The sequence below is a fragment of the Protopterus annectens genome, chromosome 6.part0, assembly GCF_019279795.1.
Source record: "Protopterus annectens isolate FY-2018-M chromosome 6.part0, PAN1.0, whole genome shotgun sequence".
Lineage (NCBI taxonomy): Eukaryota > Metazoa > Chordata > Ceratodontiformes > Protopteridae > Protopterus > Protopterus annectens.
Genome location: NC_056737.1, coordinates 784,319,456 through 784,339,833, shown reverse-complemented (window position 1 = coordinate 784,339,833; position 20,378 = coordinate 784,319,456). Strand labels below are relative to the sequence as shown.

General features: G+C 42.3%; 1 protein-coding gene across 4 annotated transcripts in view; it reads left to right on the top strand.

Annotated features, from left to right (window-relative positions):
* The window catches only part of DAAM1 (dishevelled associated activator of morphogenesis 1), a 3,124,549-nt gene that overhangs the window by 1,718,380 nt on the left and 1,385,791 nt on the right, over positions 1–20,378 (top strand). For all 4 annotated transcript variants that reach the window (XM_044074460.1, XM_044074457.1, XM_044074458.1 and 1 more), the window contains one exon: positions 19,743–19,814. In XM_044074460.1, the coding sequence (XP_043930395.1) occupies positions 19,743–19,814 (72 nt within the window). The remainder of the gene's footprint in view (positions 1–19,742; positions 19,815–20,378) is intronic.

The window sequence follows — 20,378 nt, the reverse complement described above, 5'->3', positions numbered from 1 at the left end:
ACACAATGTGCCCTTTCAAGTCCTGCTGTGAAATACAAGTCCAGTTGCTTATTTATGCTTTCATATAATTAATACAGTGTCTGTACCTTCCAGTTTGCCTGGTACAGCAGAAAATCTCAGATATTCACTGCGTGTGCTGCTCTCTAACTCTACCACTTTTTGAAACAGTTCTTTTTGACCAGTGTCATACTCAGCCAACCTTTTCATTTGAACCTTTTTTTGCATTTTTATCTGTTCATCTGAATAGCTGTTTTAAGCTTCTGTTTTTCCCACCTGTTGTCATTTGAGTTGATATACTCCTTCAATTTTTCACTTTTTTTTAATAATTTCTGAGTACATATGATTTATTTTCCCTCTAAATTATTACAAGCCACCTTTTATACCAAAGCTGAAGCTTGAACTGCTTTTTGCTGAACAGCTGCAGGATTCTTTCAAGTCAGTGTTTTCTCTTCGTCTTTCTAGTGGATTTTCTTTCAGATTCTCTAAGTGTCTTCCTTGCTGGCATCCAAGCAGTATATTTAACTAGCCAGTAATCGAATTTACCAAAACTAGCAGTGTTACTAGCACTCATCTCTCAGTTTCTTTTTCACAGTGGGATACTAAGCTATTGATCAGTGTGCAACCATCTCGGAAGTCCCCTTATCATTCCAAGCAAAGTTATGCATTTAGGCACCTGCTTTGTCTTTGGGTTAAGGTTAGCAGGCTTTCTGCATGGAACATGTATAACTAGCACAGCTTCTGGTGGTAATTTGGTATGGTACCTTATCTTTTTTCATTCTAATACCCTCAGAGCTCCATATGGCATTAATGTTTGTCTTTAAATTTTATAGTTTATGTTGCTGCAGGCATTTTTCTTCATTATCTCTTTTTCTGTGTTATGGTGGAGTGGTGGATGCTGAGCAGGGTCCCTGTAAGGGGTCAACTTGAAAACAAGCTGGTAATTTAGACCTGTGCAGGAACTTAAGGGACAGCTGCACACAGAGCTATTTAAAGTCCAGTACCCTGGTCCTTAACAGACTGGTTACCTTTGCATCTGAAGGTGGTCATAGATGGACTTTGATAAGTGTTGTGTACTAGAAGAAATACAATCCAGATGGTGCATTTGAGGATAGGAGCTGTTAACCTGTACAGGAAAAAACACTTAAATGCATTCTTGTCTTTGTGGAAGTGCAAAGAGAAGGTACTTCACTTTACTGCTGTTTGTGTGAAAGTGTTTATTATCTCTGCCTGTGTGAATGTGCAAGGACAAAGTACTTAATATCATCTTTGTTTGTATGGAAGCATAAAGGGAAGCCGTGTGGACTTGGATCTTTTTGGTCTCTGCTGTCCATTTATTACCAGGCAGCTATTTTCCAAAAATTCTCTGTGTTAGGGAACAGTACATCTAATTTCAGTTGAACTTGCTAGAACCCTGTGTGTAAGGCAGTATTGCATTTGAATCTGAAAGAACATTGAATATGAAGTAGACTGTATTTGTCGGTGTGGCTAATTTATTTGCCATGCTTGTTTTTTTCTGCAAAAAGACTCATGTTTCTTTTGTTTTGTTCATTAATCATGTAAAGAAACTGAGCTTAAAGTGATAATAGCTGGCTGTGGTTCTCATTCTCCACACACTCTTCAGTGAGCATTTTGTCTAAAATTCTTTCTTCAGTTTACTCCTTTGCCTGAAATGAACAGTCTCTGCACTGAATTTGCCTTATCGTCACTCAAATATTTTAGATGATTGCAGTGTCAAACATTTTGCTTACATCTGGTGTACTTAACAGACATGTCTGCTTTATCTACTCATTTGACTCCACAACATTGATATTTTACTGCAAGTTTAAAACATTCTGACAAGGTAGACAGCATCTCCACACATTTATTTTGCACTTTGTTACCTTTTATCATGGGTATAATCACTGTTTATGGGTATAATCACTGTTTATATATTTTGAGCACGGTTCCTTAATTGGTATCATGTGCCATTTTGTTCTGCCATAATATTGCAAGACTTGGAGGACATGGTGATGTTACCCTTCCCTTTTCTTGTAGTACATGCATATTCATAGGTTCATAGGTTGGTACTAGGTTATTGGCCCTAGGGGCCTATACAAGCCTAGCAATAACAATTCCCTGGGCTGTTTCTTCCCACACTATTTACTTCCCTGGACCCCTGTCTAGCAGGGCGACTGATGTGATCCCCGGGGTGAATTTCCTTTCTCCCATCCAATCGTCAAGGTTTCTTTTGAAGAGGGCCAAGGAGGCGCTCTGCTTAACATGTATGGGCAGTCTGTTCCAGAGTCTGGGGAGTTTCTTGGTCAGGAACCTATCCCTCCAGCATGTTTTGTTTATTGTCATGACAACATTTAGATCTCTGGAGCATGTGGCTCTGAGGGATTGGGATTTCTTTAAGTGTAGCGTGTCCAACAGCTGTGGGATTGACATGGCCTTGTACGTTAAACAGAGATCGCCTCTGAGTAGGCGATATGCGATAAGAGTATAGCTGGTGTTTTTTAAGGCGGTCAGCATAGGGCATCTGTTTTAGGCCTGTGATTCTTTTAGTGAGGTATTTCTGCGGCCTTTCCAGTTGTTGCAGATGTCTTGAGAGGTACATACCAAACACAGCATTGTATTCTATAATGGGTCTAGTGAGGGATGAGTACAGTGGGACAATGACCTCGTTTTTTCTGGATGAAAAGCCCTTAGTGATGAGGTGTGCCACATAGAAGGATTTCCTGACTGTTGTGGCGATGTGGTTACTGAAGGTGAGACCACTGTCCACCTGTGTCCCTAAGTCTCTTATCACACTTTCGGTGTTTAGTGTACTGCCACCTATGTGGTAATTCACGGGTACATGTTTTTTCCCAAAGGGGATAACTATACATTTCTTGGCATTGAGCTTGAGCCCATGGTTCTGCACCGTGCATCTGTTTCTGTAAGGCCCTTTTGTAGAGTATCCACATCATTTGGGGATTCAATAATGGCTCCCAGTTTGCAGTCATCTGCAAACTTTGTTAGCCAGAGTCCAGTGTTGGCCTGTACTTCAGAGAAGTAGGTGCCAAACAAGAGCAGTCCCAGGACTAAACCCTGAGGTACTCCACTTGTCTGGAGCTGGATTTGGAGTCTGCTACTTTTACGGTGTGGATGCTGTCAGTAAGCCAGTTGGCAAACCATCGAGTGACGTAGGGATTAATGCCCAGCTTAGTAAGTTTATCTATGATTCCAGAGTGGGGGATGGTCTTAAAGGCCTTGGTGAGGTCCAGATAGGCTGTGTGGACTGCCTTACCCTCATCCACAGCTCTGGAGACTGACTCAAAGTCAGTCTGGTTTAGGAGACCAGATCGGCCCTTCACGAACCCAAACTGTGTCTTCCTATTGTCAGCTACTCTGAGGAAACTAATTGTAAAGAAGACATGTTCTGTTCCCACTGTGTTAAATGTGACATCAAGTGAAATACTGCACTGATCGAGTAACTTATTTTTTACCAGTGATGTAAGTATCCATTGCAAGTGATTCACAGGTGTTCTACAGATGCACAAAATTGTGGTATCCCTTAAGAAGTATGTAAACTCTTCCAAAATGCATATTATGATACTTTTTTTTTTTTTTGGTTCAAAAACATAAAACAGTCCAGTTATGACAAATTTTAAGAACAGGAAGTTTGTTCATGCTGTTTTGTTTCCTTTTAGGTAATAAAGCACCAGCGTTACTGTCTGCATTTCCCTAAGTTCTGAAATGTTTCCTGTCACAAAAAGCATATCTGTGTGAACGCACTGTTCCCAGCATGCACAGTACCTCCTGCATTGTCTCTGCTATGAATGTCTGTTTTGTCTCTTCCCACCACTCCTTGTGGATTGTGGCCTTATATTAACATCCTTCCTGCAGCCCTTGTTAGTATAGTATGCTTCAGCAGCCTTACCTGCCAAACTGTCATGGTAGGGCCATACTGTTCCCTGCTTGGAAGCACATGTACTTGGCTATCCACAGGATGCATTTATAAGGAGCAGAACCTTCCCTTCATCTATTAAACATATTTGCTGAGGCTATATTTTCATAAAAGGCTGGATTTCATATAGATTAACATTTAATATCGAACATCTTTAATGCTGGCAGGCATAATCGATTAATCATGTGATCGCTTCTGCTGACATTACTGTGTGAGAGTTCATGGATCAGCAGGGAGTGGAAATTTGTCCTTTCCCTATTATGCAATCTTTGAATTGGTATATATAGGTTCATAGGTTTGTACTAGGCTAATGACCCTGGAGCCTTTACAAGCCTAGCCCATGGGATTACCCTGGCATCGTGCCACCCAACCTTTGTTCCTAGTGCCTCTGTCGAGTAGAGCCACTGGAGTGATCCCCGAGGTGAATTTTCTATTTCCCATCCACTCATCAATGTTCTGTTGAAGAGGGCCAGTGAGGTGCTCTGCTTGACATGTATGGGAAGTCTATTCCATATCATGGGCAGTCTCTGGGTTATGAACCTGTCCCTTCAGCATGTTCTGTTGATTGTTGTAATGAGGTTGAGGTTTCTGGAGCGTGTGGTGCGGTGGGATTGGGATTTCTGTAGATGTAGCATTTCTAACTGAGCTGGGTCAGACATGGCTTTGTAGGTCAAGCAGAGATCGCCTCTAATTAGGCGATATGAGACAGAATAGTTGGATTTTTATGAGTCTGTCCATATAGGGCAAGTGTTTAAGGCCTAGGATCCTCCTTGTGAGGTACTTTGCGGCCTTTCCAGTTGTTGCAAGTCTCTAGTGAGGTACATGCCAAATGGGGCATTGTACTCTATGACTGGCCTAATGAGGGAAGAGTAGAGGGAGACAATGACCTCTTTCTTCCTGAATGCAAAACCCGTAGTAATGAAATGTGCCACATAGAAGGACTTTCTGACCACAGTGGCAATTTGGTGGTCAAAAGAGAGGTTGCTGTCAACCTGTGTTCCCAGATCTCTTATAACGCCTTCTGTGTTAAGTGGACTACCATCAATGTGGTAATTCAAGGGGACCGGGTTTTTCCCAAAGGGGGATGAAGACACTTTTTTTGGCGTTGAGCTTAAGGCCATGGTTCTGACACCAGTCGTTGGCTTAGCAGGGAGTGTTTTTTTTCTTTCTTTTTTTGTTCTTATGAGTTTTGATCCTTCAAGATCAGTGTTTTAATGATCGCTGTTTTTGTACATTGATATTTCGAAATACATCTGCTCAAACATATGTCTTCAGTGTAGTGTTTTATCATGCCCATTTGCCTGTTGTGTAGGATCAAGTTGTGGTATCTAATGCTTGCTTCAGGTCTGCAACATCCAAAGAAATAGTGAGATGTTTTATTATCTTTTATATATCTTGCTCTTAGTCTGAGTTACAGCAACCGAAGAGTGAGAAGAATAAAGTAAGAAGGAGTGGTAGTGAAAGTGAAGCTCGTAACATGGAGTGTGAACAGGGGCTCACCACCTGCAGAAACATTTGTATTTGCACAAAATTATTTTCCTTTTGAGTACTGATTTTTATGTGAGCTGTCTACTCAAGAGAGTGGTGTCCTACAACTAGAGTCGGGCAGATATAGCTTGAGGGGCTGGAGTTCAAGGCATAGCTCATTGATACCTGCCTTCATGTATGTTTAGTATTCCATTTCAGGGGTTTCCCTCACCACTCTTCCTATAATAGCAGCACTTGAGCACTATGAACTAATTCCTGTATTTGGTTTCTCTATGGGATAAATCTGCAGTAGTGTTCCTGCAGTAACGACATAGTTTTCTAAGAGATAATTTAAAAACTTTTTTTTTTTTTGGCTATACTAAGACCTTGTTAGTAGGAAAGACATGGATAAGTACTGGCAGTAAAGTCTACCAGCTGCTCATTTTGAAACGTCATAAAGCAGATCAGAGTGAGAAGGTACTATAGCTGGTGAGTTGCATTAAGTTTTGAAGCTGATACCTCATTTACTTGATATTGAAATCTATACATTAAACAGAAAACCTAAACTGGTTTCACGTTGGGAAATGCATAGCAGCTCGTCTTTCCATTTTTAGGCAGGCTTAAATGTCTACATAGTTAACAGTTTATCTGTTCCATTGCTAACCTGGACATGGGAGTAAACGTCCAAACAGTAGTAATTTCAGCATTACCAAGTAATCTGGACTGCAGTTAGGCACAACAGTAGTATGAAAGTATTCAAAGTAATGTGCATAGTTCAATACTTTTAAAATGTCTGGATGTACAGTACAGTTCAGACCCAGCTTAGGCCGAACATTGATGATATGTCTATCAACTGTGAGAGTAAAGTTCCCACTAACTTAACTGCTAAGTACTCAAGATTCTTTCTTTGCTCTCTTGCTGAGGACTCTCTAGGTGAAATATTTAGATGTTCTTCGTGTTTCACTGTTGCAGTCATCACATTTGGGTTATCTGCCTGCAGGTAGCCCTCAGTCGGCTTGAGTACCAGAGTCTTGGGATTTCTGCATCGGATGCTATCGCTTCTTCCATGACGTTAGGGGTATAAAACATGCAGCTGATGCCATTACATCAGTCTTTCTTGCCGTGTGGTGCCTGAAGCAGAAGCAGTTCGCAAGTGCCGGTCGGCCGCCTCCTGAAATTTTTGCTTTTCGAGTTTCAGACCTGGAGTCTTCTAAAAGATACGTACCCCGTTGGGGATCCTTTTTTCTTGCTCTAACCAATGTCTAAAAAAGTTAATAATGCTCTTGCCTGTGGAAAGCAAATAACTCAAGAGATTTTCATTCTTACTGTGTCACCTGTTTAGGCCCAGACCATGACGTCCCTCGCTGTCTGTTTTGTGCCTTGTTCAACACCCAAACTATTCATCGTCGGGCTATTTTTGTCGCTAAATTCTTTTGCTCTCGATCCCCGTATTCCGAAATGGCTTTGATAAGCCATCTGACTACCGATCTTCCGAAAAAATGTAAGGATAAAGACAGAGACAGACCACATAGGTCCAAAACTGCCGACGACACTATTGTTAAGCTAGTCGCCAGTCCGACGGTACTCAGTTACTTTCGCAGCCCCTGATACCCACTTCTACAGATTCGCAGGCCTCTACTGAGACCCATTCAAGTCCGGTATGCCGCGAGATGCTTCTTCGACTGTGGAACCTGCTGATGTCTCTACCATGGCTGGGTCCAGAGCCGCTGTGCAGGCATCTGCTTCTGAGGGTGTATTCAGGCCTTCCGATTTTCATATTAACCGGCAACTTCGTTGTAAACCAAAAATACCAAATTTCTCAGGCGTAGGGTTCGCACTATGCTTGGGGAACTGATGACCAAAACACATTCTCAGGCCCACATGCCACAAAAACAAATGCTTAGAATGGCAGAAGACCTTATTACTTTAATTAGGTGAAGTCAGCCTTCCCCCTCAAAAAGACAAAGAACTGAATTTCCTTCTGAATTTTCAGATCAGGAGTTTGATAACTCTGACCCTTCTGATTACCAGGACATACCCTTATCTACCTATGAGGATTCTGATGCAGAGTTTTCCATTCCCCTCTGCTTCCCCACCAGAAGATTTTTCTTTTTGGTGAAACCCTGCATACCCTTAGGGAGCATTTCCGCTTGGAGAGCCAGGACTACTTTGTCCAAAAAGAGACTCAGGGAATTTGTAAAACTTGCCTCAGCACAGGCCTCTAGCTATACCTCTTGTTCTAGAAATTGTAGATGTCTTCCTGGAATCCAGCCTTACCCCTGATAATTTGCCTCCAGCTCCCAGGAAACCTGACAGGTACTATAGAGTACCTGACTCCCACAAGTTTCTCTTGAAGAATCCTACTGTGAATCCAGAGACCATTTCCCAGGGACCTAAAGGAATTAAGGCCAAAACTCCTACACCTTTGCACAGGGATTCTTGGGCTTTAGACAGATGGGGTAAGAAGATTTACACCTCTGCTACTTTTGCCATCAGGGCTTTAAATTGCCAGTTTCATATGTTAAAGTATCAGCAACATATTATGGAACTAATTAAACAGAAAATGATGTTGATTCCTGATTGTGCAGAACATAATGATTTACAAGAGTTAATGCATTCTGCTAATCAAGTTGGTAAATATACTTTGCAATGTGGTTTTGATGCCTTAGAAGCATCTTGCAGGGCTGCTTTCACTGAGTCTGTTCTTAGAAGGCATGCTTGGCTTAAGGAACAAACCTTGCCAGACCATGTTAAAGCAAAATTACTAGATGCACCATTAAACCAAGAGAATCTATTTGGCAATAAAGCAGAAGTCGTCCTCAGAAGGATGGAGGAAAAAGCTAAATCTATGCAAACTGTTAAAGATTTCTTACAAGTACAACCACCTAGATTCAGTAGGCATTGGCCTTCTAAACACTGGTGTTTTCCCGTCTCTCCCAGACCTTTTCAGTCCAAACTCAGGGGCAAAAGACCACCAAGACTACAGTCTCAGGGAGTGCACAGATCTGATGTTGTGCTCCCACCTCCAAAACAGGGAGTAGTAAGCCACCATCCTATGGTAAAATCTCACAATGACTTATCCTTAACTCTTCCAAGCCTTGCCCTAGTACTTGCACCTTTAGGATGGAAACTTGCCCTGCATGTCAAAAACTGGGGGTACATTACCCAGGACAGATGGGTCTTAAACATTGTTCCCCAGGGATACAGATTCCACTTCCACTCACTCCCAACTCCAAGCGGATGGCCGGACCTCCCCCCAAACCAGTGGGCAGAGGCCGAAAAGCAAGTACTTTCTCTACTCAGTATCAAGGCTATTCATCCTGTCCCAGCAGAACAAAGGGGACAAGGCTTTTATTCCAGACTGTTTCTGGTACCCAGAAAAGAAAAGTCTTGGCGTCCTATCCTGGATCTGTCTATTCTCAACACCTTTCTGGTGGTTCCAAAATTCAAAATCCTTACTCTCCAACAGCTGCTTCCTAAGCTAGCCAAGAACTCCTGGCTAGCAGCCCTAGACTGAAGCTTATCTGCACATCCCCATAAGGGAATCTTTCAGAAAATACCCAAGTTTCAGAGCAGGCTCTATGCACCAGCAGTTCTCTGCACTTCCCTTTGGCTTATCTACTGCACCCAGGGTATTCACAAAATGCCTAGCTCCAGCCATTGAATATTGCAGGCAGAGAACAATTCAAATTTACCCATATTTGGATGATTGCCTGATTCAGGCGGGCAGTCAGGAAATGCTACTACAACACCTGACATTTGTAAAGAGACTTCTAACTTCACTGCGGTACACCATCAAGGAAAGTAAATCACACCTGGTAGCCAGCCAACAGATTGTATTGCTGGGAGCAAGCTTGAACACAACTTCCCCGATGGCATTCCTCACTCCAGAAAAACAAATTTATTTGACAAACTACTTCAATCTATTGGCCATCAAAACCCAGCTATCTGCAAGAAAAATACTGCAAGTCCCAGGGTTCATGGCCTCTTGCATTCTACTAATTCCATATGCAAGTCTGCATATGAGGAAACTTCAAAAAAGTCTCTGGTGTCAACATTCTCAGGACCTGGAAATAATGATTCTCATCATTCCTTGCCTAAGGACAGAGTTCCTTTGGTGGGCAGAGGCCTGCTACCACAACAAGGGACTCCCCTTTCACTCAACCCCTTGCCGCCCAAACCCTAACAGACGCATCAGACTGTGCATGGGGGGCTCACATGGCAGGACAGTGCTTTCAAAGCAAATTGAGCCCAAAGCAAATGCACCTGCATATCAATCGATCAAAAAGAAATGTTAGCTGTACAGAATGCTCTGACAGTCTTCAAAGGCCTTATTCTTCCAGGACAACTATTGGTAAAGACAGACAACACCACAGTTATGTGGTATATAAACAAGCAGGGGGAACCCATTCCTACCCACTCTGCAGATAAGCCATGGCTCTGTGGAACACAGCCTTAAGCAATCAAGTGCACCTGCAAGCTCAGTTCCTGCCAGGCAAACTAAATTCACTGGCAGAAGACTTAAGCAGAAATCGCATGGATCCACACAAGTGGAAACTGGAACCCAAAATAGTCCATCTTTTGAGGGACAGGTGGAGGGCACCAGAGGTGGACCTCTTTGCTTCCCCTCAGAAATATCAATTGAGCAAATAATGCACCAGAACTCCCCACAGCCAAGCTTGGAGAGTGGATGCCCTGTCCTTTACCTGGGAAAGCCTCTCAATCTATGCCTTTCCCCTCTGCCCTCCTCTCGAAGGTTCGACTAAAGATCAAACAGGACAAGCCAAGGACAATCCTGATTGCACCAGACCGGCCACACCAGCACTGGTACTCTCTTCTACGCAGTATGACAGTAGTGCTACCATGACACCTGCCTCAGACCCCTTTCCCTGCTGTCCCAGCAGGAAGGCCAAGTTTTGCACCCTCAGCTCCAGACCCTGAACCTAGCAGCCTGGCTCATCCCCTGATCTCATCACCAGCAACCCTCAGTAAGCAGGTGCTGGTTGTCATTCTGGAGGCAAGGAGGCCTAGTACTAGAAAATCCTATTCGGAAAAGTGGAAAAAATACTGTTCATGGGGCCAGTCCCAGGGAATGGACACGACTGTGCCTAGCCTACCTCATATACTAGATTACTTAACAGAAATGCTCCACAAAGGTCTATCCTTCTCTTCAGTTAAGATTCATGCCTCTGCCATCTCAGCTCATTATAACACTGAGCCACCCCTCTTCTCTCATCCTCTGGTCAAACAGTTCCTGAGAGGAGCAAAAAAGACCCCCCACCCCCCAGGAGAGCTCCCACTTCAGCCTGGGACCTTAACTTTGTATTGGAATAGCTCACGCTTACGCCCTTTGAACCTGCTGCTACAGCAGCGTTAAAATTCCTCTCATGGAAAACAGCTCTACTTCTAGCCATCACTTCAGCAAGAAGAGTGTCTGAATTGCAGGCCCTTATGGCTGTGAAACCCTTCATTATCTTCCATGCGGACAGGGTTTCCCTCAAGACCAACCCTTCATTTATGCCCAAGGTGGAATCTAGTGTGGCTTTAAACCAGTCCATTCATTTGCCAACTTTTTCCCCTAATCCTCAATGTAAAGGGGAAAGGATCCTGCACTCCCTGGACATGCACAGGCAGCTTAGGTTCTATCTGGACAGGACTAAGCCTTTCAGAAAATCTGACCAGCTGCTAGTCCGCTTTGCTGCAGGGGCAGAGGACAAGGCCATTTCAAAGCAAACCATTTCTAAATGGATAGCACACTGCATCCATTTCTGCTGCAACCACCATGGGAAATCTACCCCACAGGGGATCAGAACATATTCCACTAGAGCTACATCAACCTCTACAGGACATCCTGGAAGCTGCAACCTGGAGCTGTGTAGACACTTTCACCAAGCATTACCACTTGCCTATCTTTTCTAAATCCAGAGCTGGATTTGCCACAGCAGTCTTACAGGGTCTGATTACCAGCCCTAATGCTTCTTAACTACCTCCACCCATCCTCAGCTTTGGGAATCAACCCAAATGTGATAACTGCAACAATAAAACACGAAGAACATAGTACAGTTGTGTACACTTACCATAAATGTAGATATTAGAGTGTATTCATTGTTGCAGTCCTGGTTGCCCTCTCTCCAGCCCCCCCTGACTTTTCTTTACTTCTACCTATCTTGTTTGTTTGGCATATATTATATCATTGGTATCTGCTTTTTGCTGAGGGTATTATATACCATGTAAATGCTTCCTATTTTGGGGGCTCCTGACATCTGGGGCAAGAAAAACTGACGTAATGGCATCGGCTGTATGTTTTATACCCCTGACCACCTGACTTCATGGAAGAAGCAACAGCATCCAACACAGAAATCCCAAGACTCTGGTATTCAGACTGACTGAGGGCTACCTGCAGGCAGATAACCCAAATGTGATGACTGCAACAGTGAATATACTCGAACATCTACATTTATGGTAAGTGTACACAACTGTACTTTCTGTGGCAAACATCTTTAAAAATGTATATATTTCATGTCTTGGTTTACCATTTCATAGTTTCAATAGCATTTCCTACCAAAAAATGTCATTAGTAGTCTGCAAGGACATGGGTGTAACCAAAGTGCATTCTTCTCCATTGTGAGGAAAGATTTCACCATTATCTGTCAGTCTTTTAGCAAAGTAGTAATTGTAGAATAGTGTGAACCCTGTGTGACTGCTGGTTTGGAATAACACTTATTGTGGTGTCCAGACATCCCATCGAACTGCCACCAATTAATGTGATGTCTGGTTAATATCCTACTGAACTGCCACCAAATAATGTGACGTCCCTTACTATCCTGGGTCACTAACGAAGGAGCTTCAGTCCTCACTACTGACTCCATTGTGAAACTGTCACTTTAAACAAGAGTAGTATTTCACAGTTTTCCCCGAAGAGCACAACAGGAGTACACTCTATAATCTAGACTGGACTGTATATTTCTGTCCACTACTAATGTAACTCTTATCATACACTTCAGAGCAGTGTGTCCCAATTTAAGACCTGTGATATACTCACACTTAAATTAAATCTCACACATTCAAACACTTCTGGGAAAGCCTGATACAGATTTCTAGCTGTGTCCCATCCCCAAAATAATACGGTAATGCTGCCACCAGTCAGAGTGTCTTCATGCCCTTCTAAAGGGGGGTCCAATTATGAAAATTAAATATTAAAACCAATAGCAAAACTAACTAACCTAAGCAGCCAAGCTTTGAGTGGCCCGGGAAGTTATCAAGGCAAGTATTAAGCACACTCAATCACTAAAAAAACACTGATTGTCCAGCCACAATTTAAGTTAATAAAAATGTTTAATATTGAGCAAAATGATTAAAAATATAAAAAAATAATTCCCAATAAACAAACAAGTTAATCACCAATAAAATGAAATTAGTACTGTAGGATAGACATCCAACATTCAGAAAAACTCTGATTGATCTAGCTGATTAGTTATAATTTCCTAACTAAAGAACACTGTTACTGATCTAAACTAAATTACTACAACAAAGCAGAGGCAGGCTTGCAGTTCTTGTTGAGTCCTTTTTGGATATCCACTGCACAGTTTGTTTGGCCATCTGACAACTGGCTTCTGTAACTGACTACCATCAGCTGGCTGTTTTCTAGACTAGCCTGTCAACAGTTCCAGTTCTAATCTTCATTTCATATTTTTAAATTCAACCAACAACTGTTTTCTAAAAGCTCCTTCCTGTCTTTAAGCTTCTGACAGTAATGCACAACTGTCAGCATTCTGATGACATCATCTGCTGATCAGCTGAATCTGAGACAGATTGCCTTCAGAGTCTCTCCTCACAGACATGCTCAGTTAGAAATGTAAAAGGGCACTGTTCATCTTTAAAACATTCTGTTCAAACAGATCATAAGTCAATATGTAAGAACTTATGTACAATAGCATAGCAAGTCATGCTGTTATACAGTACACAAGTCAGTCTGAAATTATGTGGAAAAACTCATCCAGACATGCTAGCACAAATAAGTGTCAAAGTTATTCACAATCTTTATGCAAGATCTAGTGTTCACTGTGATCACCAGTTTCTCTACTGTCCTGCACTGATGTTAGGTTTACAGTTGCTCTTGACTCCAAAGTGAAAGAGGTGACAGGGTGATGTATTTTTAACCGAAAAAGCAACAGACAGGTTGATACTGCCATTTATTTTGTAAGGGGAGCTGCCAACCCCCCGTTCTTTTTTAAGAACAATGGGGGGTTAAGGGGCAATGGCTCTCCTCCTTAAAAATAGAATTAACAAAAAACAGAGTGCACTCTGTAAGAATATTGTGAAAGTAGAGGTTTGATAGCCACTCCTGGCATAATGTTCTGGACAGCACAGGCAAAGTCCAGTGTTGTACATGTTCTGTGTGAAGTATGTCTGGTTTGATTGGAGAAATACCTGTTCAAAGAACATCTGCCCTGTGTCATGACAGTCATGCACAAGAGTTCCTCACTGTCTTTGGTCAGAGCAAGTATGGGTTCAGGGTTCTGAAATGAAGCATTCAATGGTGTATCGGGGATATCTGGTAAACAGTTATGTGAAAACCTCTTTAGTAGTCTAGGAATAACTTCTCTTTATCAGAAACACAAAGTAGTACTTTTCCAGTAAACCTTTATTGATTTAACATGCTTACACACAGAAAGTTATGATCAGTTGATCATAGTAGAAGATACAGATATTGAACATCTCTCTGTTCCAGTGTTGTCTTTCTCATCCGATTCTATAATTGAGTTATCTGATCCAACCTCGGCACTTTTCAAGATCTTAGCTCCAGGGCTTTGATTCCTCCCCTACCCATAGTCTTATCTGGTTCCACAGTTTACATCAGATCTCATTTGCCACTTGAGCCATATGGATGTGTGATGTGAGGGCTTTGAGTTTCATCTAACAATAAGTGATATTAGTTATTTTTGTTTTTATATTTGGTCTATGTCTACAGTTTTTCCCTTTTCACACATTTGTTTTCCATTTATGTAAGTCTTCCATTAAAAAAAAGGTTTAAAAAATGCTTTGCCTGGGGCCACAAGATACAGCTACAGGACCCACACTCTATGTGCGTCTACGGTGTAGGGATCACACATTTAGATTCAGACTGTGGGGCATGTACTTCTGGGGCTAGTGCTTTACAAGGGGGTAGAGGTAAGGTCAAGCTTAAGGGCCTACTTTTTTTTTGGGGGGGGGGTATTCTTCGTTACCACTGTTGGTAACCTTTCTACTTTATGTTGCTGTGAGGTATTTAGTTATACCATTGCTGGTATAAACGTTTTTACTTTTCACTAAAGTTATAAACAAAAAATGTCCTTATCTTTCACTTGTCTGGCTTTCTGCCACTTGGTTTCCCCTTTCAGTATAGCTGAAAAGCTGACTGGCTGTAAAAAGTGCACTTCCTGTGGGCATAAGATACCCAACTCCGATACCATCCTGTCATGCAGTTATCATTCCTTCTGTGAGCTGACCTTCTGTTTCAGAGCTTATGGATCCTATACCCCCAAGAGCTGAACCATAGGGTCCAAAGTTGCCTCTTTCTTTGACTCCAGCTGCTTCCCTGATCAGTTCTGAAACACATCCTACTCTAAAGGAGTCGCAACCAAACAGACGTGTCAGTCAGATTTGAGGGAATGACTTTGACTCTGAAGTTTTTGGAGCCGTCACTTCCCCTTAGGGCCTCGGTGCTGGGACAGTTCAGCCCTGACTCCTCCTTCAAGAAAGGAGAGTCGGGGGAGACCCTGGATCATCTCATCTGAGAGTTTCAGCTCCAGTTGGATTGTCCTTGGCTTCTTCTGGTCTCTCTGCCCTCAAGGTAGTGGAGAGGGTCTTATCTCATCTGAGAGCAGTTTCTACTCTTGCATCTTTGGATCAAATACCTGTTCCCTATTCGGATCCTGTGTCTGCATCTACTCATCCTCTCTCTCAGCGATAGCCAGCCCGTTTGAGCTTTCAGGCAGTTCTAGTTGGGTAACACCCCACCTCTTTGGATACCTCTCCAGAGCATCCCGCTGAAGAGGTCCCCCAAAAAGAGGTCATGCAAAAGGAGGTACTGGGATTCCCCACAGGAATCCCTCATGGAAGACATTGATTTTGATAAAGAAGGGTCCCTTAGATCTCCACCTGAAGACATCTCCTTCAGAGATGTTTTAGAAGTCCTACACCAGAAAGCTTGTTGGTCATCCCAAACCCCTTCCCAGGAGGAATCACTGTTCTTTGAAGCCTTCAGGTCTGACCCATCTACATCATAGGTTGCCCCCCCACCCCTGGCACATGAGGTTATAAATCTAGTTTCTCTGAGCATGGAAGGAACCATACCATGGAACCAGTCTCTAGATGCCTGGATAAGATTTTTGAGTGCCCCTACAGACAGAAAATATTGAATGAAAGGAATCCATGTGGATGCCATGGTTATGGCGGCAGCCACCAAGAAGGAGCTAGGTTACTAGGGACTTAGTTAAGGAATTCTCTAACTGCACCTCAATGTCTACATCGGCAATGGAACAAAAATCCTTTTCCTCATGACTGGCCACCCAACAGTCAATATTGAGTGCGTCAGTGAGGCTAATCTCACATGCAGCTTAAGGTTGCTCACAGACAGCCGGTTCAGGCTTAGCCATTAGGAGACTTGGCTGGATGTGATTGTACGATTTTGTGGAGCCCTTTAAAGCATCTTTCATCAGCACTCCTTTTGATGGATAATCCTCGTTTGGGAAAACCGTTAAAGATGCACTTTCCCGCAGTGAGCAAGATAGAAAGACCTTGTCTGCTGTGGGAATCTATACGTCTACCCTGCAGAGACCTTTTTCTAGGAACCACTGTGGTGGTAAAAAGATGTGGTTCAGAAAATCCCAAGGGCCTTTTCAAGAATCATGCAGAGATTTTTCTTTCATAGACAGAGGGGGGAAATAATTCTAATGGAAGACACCACCCATGTAGTATAGGGGGTCTGTAGAACCAAGGGTCTTGAGATTCCTTCTCAGGCAGACACTTTCAGAAGCAGATCCAGAATTTACTCAAGGTTCTTTTTAGTGCCAAAGAAAACAGGGGAGACCCATCTTGGATATCCGTTATCTGAACCAGTCCGTAAAGAGTTCCAAGTTCTAGATGGTCACAGTTTCAGTCCATTTTGCCCGTCTTACAGAAGGATGACCGAATGTGCTCCATAGATCTTCAGGATGCATACTATCACATCAATATGAACAGGTGCTGTCGAAGATGCTTAGCTTCCGGTTGGCAGCCAGTCATTACCAATTCAGAACCCTGCCCATTTGGTCTCACCCTCAGCCCTCAGTTGTTAAACAAATGCATGGCAGTAGTAGCAGCTCACTTGACTGCACTGATTCAGAGTGTTTCCTTATTTAGACTACTGGCTCCTTAATGCTACAACCAGGTGTCTCCTAGAAAAAGCCAGGGATTGATTATTTCAGTTATGCATATCTCTGGGAATCAAAAGCACTCTGTCAAAGTCCCAGCTACAACCAGTTCTAGTCTTGGAGTTTATAGGGGTTAGTCTAGGTGCAGTCAATTGTTTTGCTCTCTTGCCTTAAGACTGCTCATTCGCAAAGTCCTATGATCTATGGCTGCTGCAGTTACCTTGATACCTACAGCTCACCTTCACATGCAAATCCTCCAATGGACTTGAGCAGTATATGGTCTTTTCATTGACAGCCTTTGCAGCATCCTGTGAAGCTATTTAGAATTTGCAAAGAATCCTACTGTGGTGGGTACATTCCAGTGATGGTTGTCTAAGATGTCCTTTTATCCTCCTTCCCCTAATCACCACATGGACCAGAGATGCCTCCCAATTGAGGGGGAGGGCATTTCTTGGCATGGACTCTTCAAGGCATTTCAGAAATCTTTTCCTTTGGGGACAGTTGCTATCCAAATGGACAATATATCAATAGTTTGGTATGTCAACAAACAAGGGGGAACTAGATCTTAGCCCCTTTGCCAAGAAGCAATGAGAGTTTGACAATGGGCGAACTCCTCCAGCCACTTTCTTGTGGCAACGCATATACCGGGGAAGTCCAGTGTTCTAGCAGACAAACTCAGCAGGACTGATGCCTCATGAGTGTTCTTTCAATCAAACAGTGGTAAGTAAGGTTGTTCACAAGTGGGGTCAGCCTTACCGCGATCTATTGGCCTCTCCTATCAACAACAAATGCAGCAAGTTCTTTGCCCTAATTTCCCCCTTAGTGACAGCCACTGAGAGATGCTGTAATCCACGTTTGCCCCCCCCCCCCCCGGTCTCCTATATGATTATCTTCCCCTACCAGTAATCTCCAAATTCCTTCAGAAAGTACTGCAGTTGAAGAGCAAAGTAGTCCTCATTGCCCCTTTCTGGAATCTGCAAGTATGGTTTCCCGTTATATGACTTCACCTATGTTCTCCTTGGACACTGGACCCCAGTCTACACCTCCTTTCACATCCATCATGGATGACTCATCCAGACATTGCAGGCTTCAGATTAATAGCATGGTTTCTCCAAATCATGTGATGGCTAGACATTCCAGGCTTTCCTGTCCTATTTGCAAAGTTATATTTTCATCCCAGAAGGCCTCTGCAAGGAATATTTATAAGAGTAAATGGAGTAGGTTTTCTTTTTTGTCTCAGCAGAGAGACTTGGATCCTTTCACTGCTCCACTTTTTTGGTATTTTAGATTTCCTTGGATCTGATTTTTAAAACAGTGCAAGTTGCTTCATTATTGAAGTTCAGCTGGTCAGCTGGCAGCCATCTCTAACTGCCACATAGGAGATGATGCTTCCCCTTTAGCCTCATTCAGGTTATGCAAAGCATTTCTTAAAGGTACCTTTTCACTTACACCTCCAACTATGGATCGCGGTGGACCTTAGGATCATACTGTTATATTACAGAGTTTAGTACAATCACCCTTTGAGCCCTCTGCTGAAGGAGACTTCAAATTTCTTTCTTGGAAAACAGTTTTTCTTGTGGCTATAACTTCTGTGAAGTGAGTCTCTTAATTCCAGCTCTCTGCAAAACCACCTTGTTTGATTTTCCATAAAGACAGGGTTACCTTGCGTACTAACCCTTCCTTTTTACCTAAAGTTGCCTCTGAAACAAATATTATTCAAGTGATCAGCGTATCTGTTTTCTTTCCAAAATTTGAAAATGAAAGAGAATACAAGCTTCATCTTTTAGATGTGCAGAGGAAACTTTATTTTTATCTTCTTAGGACTAAGGAATTTAGAAAATCTGACTAATTGTTTGTGTCCTTTTCCAGTAACAAACCAGAATAACCTGTCTCAAAAACTACACTAGCCAAATGGATTACAGAATGCATTTTTTATATTTACTGTAACAGCTGTTTAACCCTACCAAGACAACCAAGGGCACACTCAACTAGATCATTTCCTATGTCAGCTGCTTTTTGAACCAGAGCCTGTGCTGATATTTGTACAGCTGCCACATGGTCCAATGCTCATATGTTTATTACTCATTTACAAATTGGATGTCACCTCCAGAAACAGAGCTGCATTTGATTCTGCAGTTATCTGGAACTTTCTTCCATGGTGGCCACCTGGGTTTTTTTGTAGCCGGGGACCATGTCCCATTTGTTGAGGAAGAACTGAAAATGACAACATCAGATATAGAAGTCACCATAACTATGCATTTGTGTTGTCCATTTTCATTCTTCCTCAAAACTGCACTTAGCCTCATCCCACTCTGTTACCCTTCACTCTCTTATTTGCTCCCAATGTCTTGGTTCCTTTGCCAGTTTTCTCAAGTAAATTCTACCCCCCTTGCATATTTTCTGTACCCCCTATTTGCAGTGTTCCCTATTGGCAAATCTCCTTTCTCCATTCATGTGTTGGCTTAGTTCTTGGAAAACTGTCTGCAAATGTAAGACTATTTTAATCTGCATGGTGTTGGTTATTTAGATTTGAAAGACATTCATGTTTATAAGGTATGACTGAGTTCATTCATCCTACTTGGGGGGGGGGACTTATAAGTTATCCAGCTAAGAATCATAAGAATGTTGAAACTGGTCTTGCTTTTCACTTAATCTATAGCGTTTTTTATGCTTGTGCAGGTTAACATGAAGTATGGGTGTAAAGGTTACCTGGATAATTTTTGCAGTAACCTGATATAAAACATGTTCCATGTATTTTGATTTTTTTTCTGAGTTTCACACAAAAGGTGTTTTGATGTTTTGCCTAGTATGTTAAGAATATTATTCTTGGCAATCATACAACATGTATTTTCCTTGTGCAGACAATGTACTTTGTTTTTTAAAAAAAAAAAAAAACATATTCTGCAATATCTGGAGAGAGTTGCATGATCATTGATGTATACTGTTTGTTTTAGGAACAAGAAGAGAATAAAGGAGCCACAAGTTGGCCTGAGTTTTACATTGACCAGCTGAACTCGATGGCTGCAGTAAGTGGGTCTAATTTTCATTTTACTGGCTGCATGTGACACTTAAACTGTCCTATCATAAGATAAACACATCAAATGCTGCAACTCCACAGCCTTGTGATTTATTGGTTGTATTAAAAAGAGAGCATAAAAAGGCCATCTTAACAAATAACTGAGCAGAGTGCATTGGTAAGGCTTGGTCCATTCATTTGTTGTTTATTTAACAGTGTAGTGTGTTGATCCAGACTGGTCCCATTTCTACCACAGCTGGGCTTCCACAGAGCATGAATAATGTGTTGCACAGTTTTAGCCTGATGTACAAAACAGCACTCATGAGTGTGTGTGCATATATATATATATATATATATATATATATATATATATATATATATAGTCTGTATCAAAACTTAGGGCAAGATTTCGTTGGGCCGTTCCGTGGCTTAGCTATTTCCTCCACTGTGGTGCGAGAGTCTCGGACCGGAGGGTTAGGGTGTGGGATAAGGTAAGTGGATACTTACTAATGTATGTGTGGTTGGGTTTTGTTAACTGTGTGTGTGTGTGTGTGTGTGTGTGTGTGGGTCGGTC